General features: G+C 38.6%; 2 protein-coding genes across 3 annotated transcripts; one reads left to right on the top strand and one right to left on the bottom strand.

Annotated features, from left to right (window-relative positions):
* Window positions 1–863: 863 nt before the first annotated feature.
* On the bottom strand, window positions 864–7,116 carry LOC310927807 (EEIG family member 2-like). 2 transcript variants are annotated; one of them, XM_083890206.1, is made up of 11 exons: window positions 6,943–7,116; window positions 5,928–6,048; window positions 5,705–5,734; window positions 5,207–5,323; window positions 4,734–4,780; window positions 3,682–3,785; window positions 3,324–3,419; window positions 3,030–3,237; window positions 2,474–2,613; window positions 1,752–1,815; window positions 864–1,488 (listed from the first exon to the last, which is right to left on the bottom strand). In XM_083890206.1, the coding sequence occupies exons 1-11, from the start codon at window positions 7,086–7,088 to the stop codon at window positions 1,446–1,448; spliced, it is 1,116 nt and encodes a 371-aa protein (XP_083746332.1). In that variant the 5' UTR covers window positions 7,089–7,116; the 3' UTR covers window positions 864–1,445. The 2 variants fall into 2 exon arrangements, with proteins under 2 accessions (XP_083746332.1, XP_083746333.1); XM_083890207.1 differs by having other exon boundaries at window positions 2,474–2,610.
* A 3,459-nt stretch (window positions 7,117–10,575) lies between these two features.
* On the top strand, window positions 10,576–17,366 carry LOC310927250 (mitochondrial adenyl nucleotide antiporter SLC25A24-like; the record flags this gene model as incomplete). Its single annotated transcript, XM_083889544.1, has 10 exons — window positions 10,576–10,857; window positions 12,357–12,483; window positions 12,639–12,726; window positions 12,852–12,963; window positions 14,576–14,734; window positions 14,817–14,969; window positions 15,054–15,161; window positions 15,473–15,640; window positions 15,797–15,947; window positions 17,182–17,366. The coding sequence occupies exons 1-10, from the start codon at window positions 10,678–10,680 to the stop codon at window positions 17,364–17,366; spliced, it is 1,431 nt and encodes a 476-aa protein (XP_083745670.1). The 5' UTR covers window positions 10,576–10,677.
* Window positions 17,367–18,675: the final 1,309 nt, after the last annotated feature.

The raw sequence follows: 18,675 nt of genomic DNA, 5'->3' as shown, positions 1-18,675 counted from the left end.
CACCTTCTTCACTTTTTCATCGGAAATTTATCAAATTTGAGATGTAATAAAAACAAAAAGTACCATAGGTTCTGACCAGGACTGACTAGGTTGTGTTTAAATGTCCAGTTTTCGCACTTTATAAACCTCAACTCTGAGACTTTGAGATGTAAACACTGAATGTGAATGAAAACACAATTGACAATATTGATTCCCATCCCTTATATTTTCCCCAGTGTCACTGCCATATAATCTGAAAATGTAAGAAGAAAATGGAGGAGCAGACTAAAACCAAAACGTTAACATATCTTAAACAATGTTTTTGTTGTTGTTGTGAGCTACGTGGAATAGATCTGCAAACATATCCCCAATTACATATAATCGTTGTTATCATTGATCAAATCAATAAATCTTTCCACTTGTTATGTGTGTTGTGCTTTTTAAAAAAAAAACAAAAAACATTTGTTTTTTTAACTATGCTATTTTAAATACACATATACACATACACATTACACATTAATAGCATTTTTCCAAACTTTTATTTTATTATAAATAGTTATTACTGAGAACCAGTGCAACGAGTACCTGGAAGTGATTCTTATCAAGAGTGCATATCTTTTTTTTTTATTTAAAGATCTGGCCTTAAATAATAAAGTCAACATTCAGAAGCTCATAGATATCTTAAAAAAAAACATAATTTGATAATTTGTTTTACACAGCTTACATTCATTACATGGACCATAGCTTACTTAAAATATGACAACAAATGTACAGTTAAACAAGTTTGGCCAATTTAAAAAAAAAAAAAAAAAAAAAAAAAAAGGGGTTTACAGACAACACACGTACCCATGCATATACAAAACATGTATTTGCAGACATGCCCCCTCACAACCAGGTGAACAGAGGTGTTTTGGGTTAAAGACACACAGCAGTGCCACATAACATTAATACCACATGGTTATTTTTCTATTTACCGAGATATAGCACACTAAGGACAAGATTTGTCTCGATTTCTGACATTATCTGTTACACAGTAAATGTAGTAATGTTTTAAAAAAGCACCTGTTGTCACCTGCAATAACAAAATCACAACACCTTCATATCAAAATATATAAAAATGAACATAGTAAAAAAGACAATGGTTGTAATGGTGGTATTAGTAATCCCATGTCTCACAATTCCATAGCACACAAAGAAGACAGTTATTTCCATCATTACAGTTTAATGTTCCGATAATGTGGCCTTCACATACTCTACATGAACACTAGAGGACTCTCCTGGTCAACAGAAGTTGTGGGTCCGGTGCAGAGGGATTACATAAGAGAAATGAAATGTCCTGGTGAGGCCTGAGTAAATTCCTCTGGCATCTCCCCCACTCACGTCTTGTGTCCTCTGCATTAGTGTAATGCAACAACCCTTATGAGAGGGACATGCTTACCATAGCCACCGACAGTGCTTACCATGGCCTAGCGCTTGAACACCACCTGCTCAAAGGCTCCTGCTGCAACCCTGAAAGAGAATTTCACAATGTTGTTTATATGACAGGAAATGGGGTGGTTATCTGATCTGACAGTGGGCATTCTTTTATGGGCAAATCTAACTATGTAGTGGCACTGAAGGTATATTAGTACAACTTAGTACATGTTAGAAACAGTGTTATGGCCAGATGTGTAATTCGCAGTTATAATAATATAAATAGAATAGGTAATATTTATAGTTAATGCCTATGTCTTCACAGACCCAACAATTTACAGTTACATAATCGCACCCACCTCGTGTGCTGGCTTCCCAAGGCAGTACTCCCACCAGGACCAACAAACAAGCTGAGCCCCTCCTCTGTAACAACAAGCACATACATGCAAGACACTGTTAACCAATTTACAAAACTGACTAAAGATTGTGGATACTGTAGGGAAACTGGTGAGACAGTATATGTTATATACCTCAAAGTATAGTAGTGGAAGTAGATGAAAGTTAAGGTATAGGATAAAAAAAGATGCACTTCTACAACTAAAAACATCAATATCAATGAGGAAGGACAACAACAGGGCAGCAGCATGTTGTGCTCTACTATATTGTACATCATAACTGATAAACAACCTTAAAGATCCAGTGTGTAAGAATTAGTGACATCCAATGGTGAGACTGAGGAGTGGAACCAAAATGGTATTCCTTGGCTCACTCCTCCCTTGCCCAGGCATGTGAGGAATCTACAGTGACCTTATTCTAAGGCCAAATCTCAGCCTATGAAAACCTAATCCAAAATACAAACAAACATATGGGTAGTATATAACATTTCTATCAATAAATACTTTCAACATAATGTCTAATTTATAAATTTTATCATCATAAGCAGTAACTTAACACTCATCGTGTCAAAGAAGTATTTGTGTTGTGTTGCACTAGCAATGCCTGACAGTAATCCGATCCCATCAGCAGGATAGTAGGAAACTTTCCAAGCGAGCATAGGCAAATCCATAGATTGTGTACACACCCTCTGCACTGGAGTCCAAGATGCCATGACTGAAATCCTGGCTCTGCAGGATTTTCTCTATTATGTCATCAGCGTCCACCCTGGTGGCATCGACTCTCTTCAACTGATTCTCCATGGAGTTTTGCTTGACAGGATGTCTACTGGGGAAGCAGAAGATGGAATGTAATAAATATGGCCTTGGTAAGGAAAGGCATTCAAATCAAAACTCAAATAAAAGACAATCTTTTATTTGACAGGATAAACTTTACAGCTTTGTGGCCCCCTATAACAATCCCATATTGTCAGCTGTATTGGGTTCACTGATCACGTACATACATACAATATACTATAAAACAGAAATAAGTGAAAAAGAAAGGCGAGTTACAGAGACGATAATAAAATATTTTAAAATAACAATCGTAATGCTTTTTGTCAATTTGAAGTACTTGGTATTACATACTGTGTGTATGATAGCACTTAGCATGTCTTATCAGTTCACCCTGACACCAAACACAACTTTTTAGTGGAAAAAGAGTGGATGTCAGTTTCAGTCAGTTATTGCAAATGAGTGGTTTACCTAAAAGGCTTGACAGGGGTGGTTGGGTTTTCAGGTGCATGCTGACCGGTTGCAGAGGCAGGTGGAGTGACTCTGCTCTCCCCCTCTCCTTTGTCTACCTGCTGATCAACGGGTTCCAGGATGCTGCCAGTGCCTGTTGAGGCCGAACTTCCTGATGCACTCCTCCGATGGCTCAGATCTATTAAACTGGAGTGATTTGAGCTGTAACCTACAGGTGTGACAGAACATGTTTAATGGTTTATAAAACTGTTGAAAATTGGTAAGGAAATAAGTATGTGCCTCAATGCGTCGTACCTGAGATTTTTGACTTCTGACTTGCATAGCTGGACTTTCTCGAGTGGCCATAGACGACCAGCTCCTCTGGGACTGATACCGACTTCTTTGGGGTCTCTAAAAAGATCAGATAATGTCAAAAAATCTACAATTAAACTCAGATATTGTTGGTTCTTCATGGTGAAATGAAAGAGGATTAAGTTTACTTTTCTTAATAATGCTTTTAACGCTGAACAAACTACTGTTCAGTAATCGTACATCATTCAGTTAGAGGACTGTTCTTTGAACACTCCACTACACACAAATAAAATCAAAGTTCATCTACTGTAAAGGGCGGCAAATTATTCAAAGCCGTAGAACAAGTACCACATGCACATACCAGTGAGTGAATGGAATATGTGCATATTGCCTCCCTTTCTGTCCTCTAGGAGGCGCTCTCCTTCATCCTGTGGGATTCCCAGAGTCATGGCTGTAGATGGAGGACTGTCAGGAACACAGATGGCAGATAAATCAAAAGTGTCATCAGGTTTCTAATGTAATCTGTCAATCTCGAATGAGACACTCCCTTGGATTGTTATAAACTAAACCTTCTAAACCAGTTTAAATATGTTAGAATAAATTACATTTTAAACATTTCACACCCAGATTGTAATGTAATGTTTTTAAATTATAGAAACCACATATAGAAGATAGTTTTAAAAAGGGTTTTATGTATAAACTCTTGGTATTGAAACACATCAGTGCCTCACAGGTCTCTGGTCAAGTTATGTCTAAGTTACTATACAAGTGCAAAGGTGATAAATACATACATACTAGATTAATTTTTAACAACTTCCAGTTTAGGAGACACTAACACAGGAAACCCTCGCTTCTCTGTTGCTGAGGTTCTACAAAAGTGAGGGCGTGGACGAAGATGTGTCAGAAGTGAACGTCATCTTTGTGCTGTGAGCTGTTAAGTCTTCCACACAATGAGTAACACTGCGTGGGATGAATGACTGTGCTATCCTCGACTAAAAATTTGCCTAGACAGCAGAGCCGGTGTTGGAACATGAAAGAATGCAGGTAAATACTCCGGTGAGTGACAGTCTGTCAGTATTACGATAAGATATCACCTCCTGTGTGACAAACCGTCCAACGCACAGCTCTTGACTTTAATGAAAATACAACACCAGCTGCTGCTCACTGCTGAGGTTGGGCAGATTAATGTCCGGCCAAGGTGTGTTTAGCTCTTAGATAAGAGTGTGGTAAGATCCCAGCTACGAAACAGCAGGTCATAACTTGGTGTCAGGCAAGAGGAGTGTATCATTTTTGTAAAGAAAACTATATTATATGAATATAGTTAAATGTAAAAGCCACGACTTATTACTTACAGTTATCAAACTGAATAAATGCAGTAATTAGAAGATGATTGAGGTCAAGAGGAGCACTTACGTTTTAAAACAGGGATCTCCAGACATAAGTTGTGTGGTAATGATGACCTGTGAAATACAATAAACGATAATACCAGTTAGTTTTAAAGTGACATGCAATTGAAACTTTGAGGCAGAAAAAGGCACAGTTCTCCTGTAAAGTGTTCTGTTATTCAGAACAGAGACTTTGATACAAGTAGGATAATAGATCTGTGCCCCAGGAATAACCTGCATACTTTAAAGCCAGGTAACATGCTCAGGCATGTCTTGTATTAACGATCAGAACTTTCCCATCAAACTCATCAGTCACACTTTCCCAAACAGAATAGTGTTGATTGTTGCTACAACAATTACTTTAGATCCACTCATAGGATAAGTGGTCTTGTATGCTTATCATGTTAAAGGAACACTATGACAATGTGGTAAAGACTCCTAAGGGCATTTCCCACACTATAAAATGGATGTGGGACTGTCTGTGTTGCTTCATCACCATACCTTGAGAATTGAGTTGTCCTGTCTTGTGTTCTTTGTGTCATATCCCTCAAGGAGACACCGTCGAGTCATGCTGCCAGACCCAGCGAACTCTGACAGGTTTAAGTCAGCAAATCCCAGCTGCACACAAGAGCAGATCAGTGTGAACAGTTAAGCAGTCTGTTTAACGCGTTAAAAACTGAATAGCACAAGTGCTCACAAATGTCAGGCCAAAACATTGTCCTGAGGTTTTTATTGTTAAAACAGTAAACTACATTTGAGAAAATCAATCCACTATCAGATTAGAGGAAACAGTGCGGGTTTCTGACATAAGACCTTGAAATAACCTCATTCTATAACTGATCATTTAAGTTATTGATTAACATGGTGCGAGTTTTCTTTCACCAATTTTTAAATCAGTAACTAAAGCCGGAAACTAGCGAGACTGTTCTAATGGGTCATCTGTGCTGAAGCCGCTTTTTACAACAAATGGCAGTATGTATGTTTTAGATGTGGCATTACCTTTGCAAACGATTTCCCACCCTTCAACTCCTGAAAATGACAAAACACAAAAAATAAGTTAAGAGTTAAATTTGCCATTAAAACATCAGTTAACAGTCTGGACTCAACTCTGCTATGGACAAAAAAAGCATTACAATGCATTTATACCACAAAAAAATGCATTGTAATACATTTATGTGGCATCAACAAAACATGATGATGGCAACAAAGGCATTTCCTTTACCTTGCGCACAGACACCCGGCACACACAGGGCTCCAGTACACCTTTCCCAGTATTAGCGCTCATCTTACACACAAAAGTGAATCGTTTCCTCCAGTGTACGCAGTGGGCTTGGACTGGCTCCCTGAGAAAGAGAGAGAGAGACACACACTTTAGTTTATTCAGGCAAAAGATATTAAAAACTGAACTCACAGTATTAAGGAAAATGTGTTATAGAAATACTGTAAAACTACATACATCATATGAGAATATTTTAATTAAACAATAGGAAAACGGGAAGCTGTGGTTGGAGCGTGGGTAAACTCAAATTGGTAGTGCTTACACTATAGTTTGTTGCAGCAGGCGGTTGCCATGGCAAAGTAATGAGCCTGTGTCTGTTTTTTTCCAGAGTGACTCATTTAAGTGCTACGAGCTACGAACAGTTATAATCATGTACCAAAAAGAAGGACTGACCACGTGAGCTTCTTTGAAACACAAGTCAATGCAAAACAATAGGAAAACAAATAGATAACAAACATACAAACAATGAAAAAAACAGGCTCTTCAGCCATATAATACACTATCTTCAGCCACTAATAATAATAACAAGAATAAAAATAGTAATAGATGATTACATAGATACATATTGTTTATTTGTATATATTATTTATGAATCAATTTGTATTAAATACATTGTGTGTTGTGAACTAATTCTTGTTTTTGTAATGACACTTTAAAAAAATCATATCAAATCACAGCATTTTCTGCATCACTTCTTCAGTTGTTGACATAAAACAGCTCTGTTTAGCGTTAGCCTTTAGCCAATGCAAGTATACAGTGTAGCTTAGTTAGTTAGCTAGCTTGAGTTTATGTAGCTAATAAGTTACATTTGTTTGGAAACTGTAGAATTTCGAACCAAAAAAGAAAGTCAAACCATAACCATGTAAGTTAGTGAAGTAAATGGACAAAACAAGTTAACAGGTTAAGCTTAAATTTAACTCCAGCAGCAAGTCAAACTATAAATAGCAAACATTCTCACCGAGTCGACTCTTGGGCGAAGCCTCCATCTAAAAGCCTGACTTTACAGAACAAAACTCCGTTAACGAAAGGCACCGAGGACAACTCCTCCAGGTCGAAGTCCACTTTAAATTTAAACCTCTTCTTCTTCATGAGGATGAACGACATGGTGTTTGCTGGTGAATCTCACTCACTCACATACACAGACACACAGACACACAGACAGCTGTGCTGCTCTTATAAAGCTGTCACTGCAGACACACTGTTGCTGTGATGAAGTCTCAAAGTTCAAATCTCCTCCTTCACACCCACTGACATGTCAGGTTTGTGACGTGGAGAAGATTCTGCGGTTTCATTGGACACTGAAAAGAAAAAAAGTAAAGAGAAGAGAGTCAACTATGAGGTCATGGCTGTAATGTTTGGGACTTTTACGCAGACACTCTCATGCACTTATAGGAAAAGTAACTTTCTGTATCGTCAGTGATTGACATTCTTCCTTATAATGACTGAATAATGAGAGGACAACATGCTTGTGTTACAGGGGCGTTTCAACCCGGACAGGCTTAGGGCCAACAGCTGTGGGTGGGGCCTCGCTGGAGCAGAGAACAACACATCTGCCTTGCAAAACCTCTGGCTTTTCATTTAGGCTTACATTTTTATCTGGTGAGAACACACAGATATGTACACAGAGAATTAGGGCCAAACAACAAAGAAAAAAAAACAGAATCTTTCGAGAATAGAGTTGATGATTTTCTCCAAGTCTGTGTGATTTGTTTCTTCGAAAAAACAAACCCACTTTCTTGCACAATCTTTTCAAAGTCCTGATGCTAATGATAATGTGGTGCTGATGTGTCAAAAGATTAAGTATTTCCTTATTTGTGAAGCCCCAAACCAAAATAGAACTTCACAAAATGTTTCGCATCTTGTCGCAGGTTGCTGCTATAATCATCTTTCCTTGATTTATAATGATTTTATTCTCTTCATATTACAAGTTTATGCTCATAATGTTTTTTTTCTTTTCAGTTTGGCCCCAATACTGAGTTGTAGATATGTCTGATGAGAGCAAGAAGCAAAAATGTCTATACACCATTTGTTGATCCCAGATTTAAAAAAAAATCAGTCAATACAATTTTTTTTTCTAAATAATATAAAATCCTGAAATATAAATGAGACATCAGTGTAATCACTACATCTGTCATACTCAAATTCCCACTGACCTGTTTAAAGACCTGATTCAATCAGTATGGAAAATAATGAAAAAGAAGACGTTTTCCAGTACTTAACAGTATTTAAGTTTGTCACAAAGGCTATGTCATTAATCAGCCACTGATTATCTGTGAGGCTGTGTGTGTGTGTGTGTGTGTGTGTGTGTGTGTGTGTGTGAGACACGTAAACAGACAGAGAACATGATCAGATTTGATCTTTGATCTATACTTTCATCTTTGCAGGGAATTGAACGGGCATTTTTATCAGCAAATATTAAATTAAATATTTAAAAAAAATGAGTTACAGTATGTTTTGTCTGTCACCTGCCAAGCTTCTGCTAACTCTGGCATATTGATTTTCTTAAATATGCTTTGTCCCTTTTAAACTAACGATGCTATCTTTGAAATAAATACAAATACATTAATAGTGAAATTATTCCAAAGGAAATATATTAGGGGGTCCTTGGAATACCTTTTATCTTGTAGTGGTCTGGGTATTATAGGCCACGAGCGGTCATTGAAAATAATGAGGGGAAAAATAAAGTTTGACTTTCAGGTTTGAAATCAAGCTTCAAAGAATCATATATTTTCGATCAGATCAGTCTTGAAATGTAAAAACAGTTCCACAGTCCGGCTCCATATGCATTTGTCTTTTAATTTTAGGTCAGGATGAGCCAATACGATACTCAGTACAGGTCCAATACTGGTCAAAATCATTGGATTGGATATTTGACAGGTGAAAATGTAAAATCCGATACAATCCAAAAATCCTATACACTGTATAAAAGAATTATTGTTACAACGTGGGAGAATATAAAAATGACTGTATCCGACTTATTATAGATGCCGGCTCTTTGCATGGTCACTGAATATGTCGACGGTCACATATGGGGATATGAGTCACATGGTGTTACGTCAGCATTACTAGTAAAGTCACATTTGTGAGTTTTTGGGTGAACAGGGAAGTCCTACTTTTTGCTGACCGCTTAGACTACAGGCACACGTTTAGACTACACACTTATACTACACACTTATATTACACGCTTAGACTACATGTTTAGACTACACACTTATATTACACATTTAGACTACACACTTATATTACACATTTAGACTACACACTTATATTACATGCTTAGACTACACGTTTAGACTACACACTTATATTACATGCTTAGACTACACGTTTAGACTACACACTTATATTACATGCTTAGACTACACGTTTAGACTACACACTTATATTACACATTTAGACTACACACTTATATTACACGCTTAGACTACATGCTTAGACTACATGTTTAGACTACACACTTATATTACACATTTAGACTACACACTTATATTACATGCTTAGACTACACGTTTAGACTACACACTTATATTACATGCTTAGACTACACACTTATATTACACATTTAGACTACACACTTATATTACACGCTTAGACTACATGCTTAGACTACACGCTTATATTACACATTTAGACTACACTTTGAGACTACATGCTTATTCTACACACTTAGACTACATGCTTAGACTACACACTTATATTACACGTTTAGACTACACGTTTAGACTACACATTTAGACTACGTGCTGAGACTACACGCTTAGACTATGTGCTTAGACTACACACTTATATTACAAGTTTAGACTACACGTTTAGACTATATGCTTATACTAGACACTTATATTACACGTTTAGACTATATGCTTGTACTACACACTTATATAACACCTTTAGACTACACGTTTAGACTACACACTTAGACTACATGCTTAGACTACACGCTTATAGTACACACTTATACTACACTTTTAGACTACACGTTTAGACTACACACTTAGACTACATGCTTAGCCTACACACTTATAGTACCCACTTATATTACACCTTTAGACTACACGTTTAGACTACATACTTATACTACATGCTTATACTACACACTTATATTACACCTTTAGACTACACGTTTAGACCACACTTGTCTTGTCTGATGAAACACTGCTCTCTAGTGGCGACTTGCGTTATTGCGTTGCAGGAACATGATACTGTATGTGTGTGTGTTGGGAAATGACACCTCCTTTCAGATGATGAGATTAGATATAATGTGTCATGCTGCTGCATGTGTAACGGATTAAGTGTAAAATAACACCACAGTTAGATACCTAATGCAGATTATATTTTCAGTTAATCCGGGGTTTGTTGTTTTTATACCCATTTCCTACATTCTTATAATTCCTGCTTTTTTTCCTTAAACGTCGAGGCGCTACGTCACCTCCTTGACTCCGCCCTCCTGGACTGCTGCAGAACTGAAACACTACGATTATTACACCTCCTCCTCCTTCGCGCTGGGCGAGCTGCTGCAAAATAAAGTAACTGCAGAGGACAAGTGTTTTCAGCGCGAGCTTCGGTGTCAGAGCTTCTCCAGGATTCACGGGTGGGTTTTTCAGCATGGATTAAAAAAACAACAACATCCACAACCTGACCTGACTACAGGAAGCAGGGCTCGTCTGTTCGGACGCGACTTCCACATTCAGTGACCATGTATGAGGCGTTACGCGCTGCGCTACTGTCCAGCGCTCGGTGCTGGGATGCCGACAGTAGCAAGTCATACCAGGAGTTGTTCGAGAGACTCGACACCAACAAAGATGGGAAGGTGGATGTCGCTGAGCTGCGAGCGGGCCTGAAGGCGATGGGCATGTTCCGCCAGGGGGCTGCACAGGTGAAACAAACACACATATGGGACACGAGAAGGTAGAGTCAAGGTAGAGTCGAGGTAGAGTCAGGGCGTCAGATCCTGCTCTGCTGCTGTTGCATTTTCATATCCCAGAGTTTCGACCGATGTGTCATTTTTTATCACCAATGCTGAGCTTGGCAGCTCATGAAACTGTATTATGTACAGTTCGATGCAGTTTATTTTTGGCTGATATGTTTGGCCAAACTCTTGAACTATATGATCATGGTCTCTCAAACCTTTTGTGTCTACACTGCAGTGAAAACTGAATGCATACTTCTCCTTCTCAGAGGTTTGTGAACATTCTTCACAGCCTTAGAATAAGCCTTATGTATGTACTCAGACAAGGGCCTTGCTTTATGGAGTTGGACAGCGAGTCAGTGCGTTTACGTGCATGGTAAAAGTCCAATTTTAATTGGACTAAGACAATAATTAGTTTTTCTTTATATCAAACACATTAGGACGACTAAAATCAAGCCAGTCTTAGTCGGACTAACATACCTGGATAATGCAACACATAGTCCGATTACTCCTGCATGATTAGTCGGACTAAGCGTTCTGCACATGCACAGAACATTCCTCCCCGGTCTTTGACCAGGAAGTAGAAGACGTAGACAAAGTATAAACTGCAGTTCTGTTTCCTGGGAAAAAAAACAAGACGACACGATTGTGCCGGCGAGAGCGAAAGCTCTGCAGAAGACCCACTTTTGGACGGACAAAGAGACGTTCGCTGTCTGCTTTTCTGTGACGTACAGGTCAACAGGAAACGGACACTCACTAGCTTATAGAGAGATACAGCGCCACCTACGGAGACAAAGTCAGACGTACACAGCCAATGCATCCTCCGCATGTATAGTCCGATTGCCTGTCTTAGTCAGACTATGGCATTAGCGTGATTAAACTGTGCATGTAAACGTACTGAGTGAAGGAGTCCTGTGTTTGTTACAATCTGTAGTCTCACCATTAGATGTCACCAATTCTTACGTACTGGTTCTTTAAATATTTTAAATATAGATAATAAAGTATTAAGTATTAAAGCTGCAGTGTGAAACTTTTGACCGTAAAAGAACGTCCATGTCGTTACATTCAGGCAGCTGCCAAATAAGTCCACACAGTGCTGATTACGCCCACAAGTGCCATGCAACTCTCTCTGTGTATTTCTCAGTGTAGTGACAGTCAATATACAGGAAGTGCAAGGAGGAAGCATAACATCAACAGTTTGGAATACAGCAGTTAGGATTCAGAAGTGAATTCTACTGTAAAACAAACAAACAACTGGACGTACAGCAGTTTGACTGAATAAATGCTTCTTGCCGCTCGGCAGTAGATTGGCGGGTTAGTGGGAGATCAGTGATGTGTTTTGATATTCAAAAATTCATTAACTGACCTGCACAGCTGGAAGCTCCTAATCAGTTGACCGAGTAGTGACCCATACACAGACAATCTATGATCTTTAATGTTCGATCTTTGGTCTTTGATCTCTGCAGAAGATCGTGACGTCTGGTGACCAGAACAAAGATGGGAGTCTGGACTTCAACGAGTTCACCAGATACCTGAAAGAGCATGAGAAGAGGCTGCGGCTGACGTTCAAGAGTTTAGACAGAAACAATGATGGTAGGGCAGTGAGTGAAACGTTGCCTCGTTGCTAAAATGCTTGGCACGAGTGCTCACACCTAATGACAAATGCCAGAGAATGTTTACTAGGCCACGTGCCTATTGTCTCTACTGGCACATATTTCAGTAGAGGGTTGTATTTTTTATCGCCTTAGGCCGCATCGATGCCACAGAGATCCAGCAGAGTCTTGCAGAGTTGGGCATGGACGTCAGCAGAGAGGATGCCCTAAAAATCTTACAGAGGTTTGACTTTCACCTTGACCCACTTTGTGACTTATGTTTCTATCCAGTTTAACCCAAAACAAATATGGAGAATTGAGATGCTTTCAGTCGTCTAAGTAATCTATTCTCTGTGTTTGTTTTCTCAGTATGGACATTGACGGCACTATGATGGTGGACTGGACTGAGTGGAGGGAACACTTCCTGTTTTACCCGGGCCACAACCTGGAAGAGATCATACGCTACTGGAAACACTCCTCGGTACAAGAGTCACACACACAAACACTCCACCCACACATACAGAGGGTAATGGTGCAGTGGAATAAATCACACACTCTACTCCTCTAGTGTTTGACAGAATGGATTTTCACCACAGTCCACATTTTCTCAGTCGTTTAAAATGAGTGGACTCTCCAAGATAATGAGGTCATTGTACTACACCGTCTTCTACCTCTTAGTGCAAATAAAGATTTCTGACTTTTTGCTCCACTGTGGGGAAAATGAAAAACAAACCTGGACAGAGTTGCTTTCCTATATCATATTTTACGTGCAGTACATGTGCACGACTAAAGCGCAGGCCCTGCATTGAATTAAATTGCTGCCATATACCATTGTTTGTAATAGACACCTTAATGCTTTTAGGAAAACAGTGGACTTGTTTATCTGAAACGGCTAAAACATGTATGATGAGGGCTCAGTCAGCGCAGTGATTAGGGTTTCACAAGCACCTCCAGCTAAAGGATAAGTTGTTGATTTGTGTAAAATTGTGACTACTGCAGCACTTTTAGTGTTTCCTCACAATGTGGCCTTTTTAAAAACTGAATAGATACACCACAAAAGAGGGCTATACCTGATGTGCACCTGGATAAAAACATAACCTTTAAGGTTTTGTATATAGTGTTGTCTCTTTGATGCTACACAGTTAAAGCGTGCCAAGAGCATACATGTAAATGGCCTGTATTTATGCAGCACTTTTCTCGTCTTGATGATTACTTGGAGCGCTACAGTTTTTGCCTTTGACACATTCACACACACACACACACACACACACACACACACACACACACACACACACACACACACACACACACACACACACACACACACACACAGACACACACACACATGCTTTTTTCCCCGACTAACGGAGCTATTCACATGCTCTGATGTCAGGAGCAACTTGTGATTAAGTGTCTTTCCCAGGGACTCGTGCTGATGTAGACGAGCAGAGCCTAGAATCAAACCATGAATACCCTCTGGTGGGAAGACAACCCGCTGTACACTCTCTACACTCTCCATGACCCCACATGTCTTTATTTATAACTTTACTTTCTCGCGATGGGCAGGAATATTCAGTTATTCTGAATATTTGTCTGTTTGATTGGTTCATTTGGCTGTTATCCAAATTGTTTTCTCAATGATTGCATTAATTAAAAAACGTTCTTTCTTCTCCAATGACTACTTAATTTGTGATGCATCTGTTATCATAATTGTAAAGAACAAAATTCGGTAACACTTTAGATAAGGGAACACTTATTCACCATTAACTAGGTGCTTATTAGTATAAGTAGCATACTAGCCCTTTATTAGTAATCATTAAGCACACATTAACACCTTATTCTACCTCTATTACGACATGCATTACGTTTTTTCCTACATAAGGTGTTAATACGTGCTTAATATTTACTAATAAAGGGCTAGTATGTGACTTATATGCATGTTAGTAAGCTCCTAGTTTATGGTGAATATGTGTTTCCCAAAATTCGTATGCCAGCAATTGCTTCACCCTCCAAATAAAACAGCATAAATATAGGATTTAAAGACAATACAAGTAAGTGAGTAAACATGTTTTTTGTTTTTTTAAACACACTAGATGCTGGATATCGGCGACAGCCTCGCCATTCCTGATGAGTTCACCGCAGAAGAGAAAAGCTCTGGCGGTTGGTGGAAGCAGCTTTTTGCTGGCGCTGTGGCAGGAGCCATCTCTCGCACTGGCACTGCCCCTCTGGACAGGATGAAAGTCTTCATGCAGGTGAAGAAAATGACCAAATGTCTCCTCTCCTTCTTAAGAGATGGAGTTGACATTATTATCGTTTTTTGTTTTTTTACTGCAGGTTCATTCCTCTAAGACCAACAAGATAGGCCTGGTCGGCGGCTTCAGGCAAATGATAAGAGAGGGAGGCCTGAGGTCACTCTGGAGGGGAAATGGAATTAACGTTTTAAAGATTGCACCCGAGACAGCGATCAAATTCATGGCATATGAACAAGTAAGAGAGCGCCTCTGTGAAGGGAAACATTTGTGACAAAAATTTGCCGTGCTGCTTATTTCTTGCTATGCGATTGTGTTGCAGTATAAGAAGTTGTTATCTTCAGAAGGCAAAACTATCGAGACTTACAAGAGATTTATGGCTGGCTCTCTGGCAGGAGCCACAGCACAGACGTCCATCTACCCAATGGAGGTAAGACCGCGACTAAATACATTTTTAAAATCAATTAATTAATTAAATAAATAATAAAATAATTAATTAAATAAAGAAATAATTAAATAAAGAAATAATTAATTAATTAATTAATTAATTAATTAATTAATTAATTAATTAAAGAAATAATTAAAGAAATAACAACATAATTAATTAATTAAATACACAATTAAATAAATAAATAACAACATCATTAATTAATTGATTAAATAAGTAATTAATTAAAGAAATAAATACATTGTTAGAAATGTCACAGATATCAACACATTATCTTCTTTTGTAATGTTAAGGTTTTGAAAACCCGACTGACTTTGAGGAAGACCGGCCAGTATTCAGGAGTGTTCGATTGTGCCAAGAATATCCTGAGGAAGGAGGGAGTCAAAGCTTTCTACAAGGGCTACATTCCAAACTTATTGGGCATCATTCCCTACGCTGGGATAGACCTCGCTGTTTATGAGGTAAGTAACGATATTTTACTCCAGAGGGCACTTTGTTTAATGAACTAATTCATAAGGGTTAAAAAAAAAACCAAATCATCTGCAATTGCAAGACTGCATTTAATCCAATCAGAGAAGTCTATGTCTGTGTTTTGCTGATGTACACCTTTTTCTCAGAGTCTAAAGAACACGTGGTTGTCGTACCATGCCAAAGACTCGGCTAACCCTGGAGTTCTGGTGTTGCTGGGCTGCGGGACCATCTCTAGCACCTGTGGTCAGCTGGCCAGCTATCCACTGGCACTTGTACGCACACGAATGCAGGCACAAGGTAAACTGAGTGTTGCATTTGATAACGACTGTGGTGATTATTGCCTTATTCAAAGCCATAAAATGACAAGATAAAACCAAAGCCAAGATTCTAGGCTTGATAAACCTAATCTGGACTGATTTACGCCATAGCCTGTAAAACTGATTTATATTATGTTATATCACAAAAGCAACAGCACGTTTATCTTGCCGCCACTCCCAACCTGTGCCGACGAGATCGAAGTGTTCAGAATGAATATTAATAAATAATCCATACAGATATACATTATAACGGCTGCAACATCTATTATTTACAGTATGTACATAAGTTATTACTGCACAGCATGTTTTGTCATCAGAAGCAAGACATTGTTGAATGAATTGTACACACTGTGATAAATGGTCTTTATTGATTTAAAGCTGCAGTGGCTAACCTTTGGTCATGTTTGTTGTTGGTGTGTTTATTCTGCCTCGGTAAACAGAGACAGTGTAACATCATTTTGCATGCTGCGTCCTTCATTTGAAAACGATCTCTGTCAACTATCACACCTGACTTAGGGAGGTTGGTTGAAAGTCGTGACCGGCTTAATCAGCACGGTGCGAACTTATTTGACCGTGATTTGAATCTCAAGGACATTTTGTTTGTATTCAAACGTTACTCACTGCAGTTTAAGTACGTCCTGGGGTCAACTAAAATGGATAAATCATGATCATATAAATATTGATTCATTTACAGTCCCAGTGGAAGGGAATTGGGCTTGTAACCAGAGGGTTGCCAGTTCAAAGCCCCGTCAGATTATTTGGACATTCTAAATTCACCTCACCCACATCCATTGTACAATCTTAAAAATAAGGGTTCCAAAAGGCTCCTGCTACGAGGGCTGAGGTTCTACCAGGAACCATTTGCTTCCTGAAGAAAGGGTTTTTCAAGGGTTCTTGGTAACACTAATGGTTCCAGTAACCATTTTTATCCAGAGAACCCTTTAAAACCCCTTTCCTGAATAAAGGATTTTAAAAGAGTTCTTGGTTTTCCACCTGGAGCCAAAAAGTGTTCTCCTATGAGGACAAGCTGAAGAACCTTATATGGTATGGGAACTTTTATTTCTAAGAGTGTACTATTCGTGCTGGTCCCAAGCCTGGATAAATAGGAAGAAAAAAAAACCTTAGAATTACATAAAGGCTTAACTATCTCTTGGACAATAATATGAATATGAGTGAAATTTGGAAACAACAACTGACCTAATGTCTCTTTACAGCATCTCTGGATCCATCAGACCAGCCCTCCATGAGTTCCCTCATGAAGAAGATCGTTGCCAAAGATGGTTTTTTTGGACTCTACAGGGGCATCCTGCCAAACTTCATGAAAGTCATTCCTGCTGTCAGCATTAGCTATGTGGTTTACGAATACATGAAGAGCGGCTTAGGAATCTCCAAACGATAATGCAAGCGAAAAGAAAAAAAAGAACATTTACCATGATTGTCTGAAGTCCAAAAAGAGATGGCCACGAAACACACGGAGCATGACTTCCTTGAGCTGGCACAGCACAGCACAGGACATGAGTTGTCAATGGAGAACTGCATGTACTCCAGGGTTGTCTGTCTGTAGCATAAGCATTAAGGATTTGTGGTACGCATGCTTTAATTTTTATTCTGCTATTACACATATAACACGCTCTACAAAGCATTACTTGAGACAAACCGTACAATTACAATTTTATATTTAATTTATCCTACTGTTTTTATTTTTGAGACTGTGATCAACCCAAATGTAATCTCTGTGGGACACGTTGTTGTGCTCCTCTAAAGAAAATGTTTTCTTCAGAGAAAGATGAAGCCTGTACATGCTCGGTTTAATATCTTATTTAAACTCATATCCAGGACCTTTTACACCAGGCCAACTTGTGAATGTTTTTACATGCCCACTGGTTGAAGGTAATTTAATACCTTTCAAAATAAACATCTGCCCTGGAGGGACATTAGCTCCAGACAAAGACTGCTCCAGTCACCGGCTGTCGGCTAAAAATAAATGGCCTTGAAAATCAATACTATGTTAACACTGGAATACTGTGTGTATGACAACACACACACACACATCAGTAATTCAAAGGGCCATGTTATCATTTAAATGTGCCTTACAGCCACTCGATGTGAACTTTGTCACATCAGCAGGTGTTTGTTTTTTAACGTATATAAGTATACTGTATATTTGTTTAATACATGTATGTATACAGTATATTTTATAGTTATGATTTATTTATGGTTTTAGTGATGGTTACTACTGTTTAATGTGTTTTTAAAGCAACACTACTGTTTTTTTTGTCACTGAATTGAAGAGTCTTCTATCACCACCGTAAACAACCACAATGTGATCTTATTATTACTTCTGTTTATTGTTCTGGAATTATGAAGTGGTTGATTTGCCATCTGCAGTCAGCTTTCTGTTTCCCTTCATGAGTTGTCAGTGTGGACTTTTTCTCTCTCTTTTTTTAATGTAATGAATAACACTCATGTCGTTAACCTGAACACGTGGAAACTTCATGTCGAAGTTGAACATGGTCTTTGATTGAAGGATTTCCTAAGAACGGTATCACTGATATCAAGGTCACCCATTTCCAGTGTGTTCTGGTTTAAAGATTACGGGGCATGATAAGAGCTCCACCCTGTGGAGAGGATGATAAAGAATAAAACAAAAGTGGAACTAGTTCAATACTGTTTTAATGGCATTACAGTAAATAAATCAGGTCATAAAA

The sequence above is a fragment of the Microchirus variegatus genome (genome assembly GCF_963457635.1).
Source record: "Microchirus variegatus genome assembly, chromosome: 5".
NCBI classification, from domain to species: domain Eukaryota; kingdom Metazoa; phylum Chordata; class Actinopteri; order Pleuronectiformes; family Soleidae; genus Microchirus; species Microchirus variegatus.
The sequence above is the reverse complement of the archived record's forward strand: the minus strand, read 5'-3'. Positions and strand labels throughout refer to the sequence as shown.

What these genes read in the sequence shown, in the direction of transcription:
- LOC310927807 (XM_083890206.1), bottom strand. Translation starts at nt 7,088, where the DNA reads ATGTCGTTCATCCTCATGAAGAAGAAGAGGTTTAAATTTAAAGTGGAC. An exon ending in TTCGCCCAAGAGTCGACTCG is followed by an intron (nt 6,049 to 6,942) that starts GTGAGAATGTTT and finishes TCTCTTTCTCAG; the next exon opens with GGAGCCAGTCCAAGCCCACT. An exon ending in GCCGGGTGTCTGTGCGCAAG is followed by an intron (nt 5,735 to 5,927) that starts GTAAAGGAAATG and finishes TGTCATTTTCAG; the next exon opens with GAGTTGAAGGGTGGGAAATC.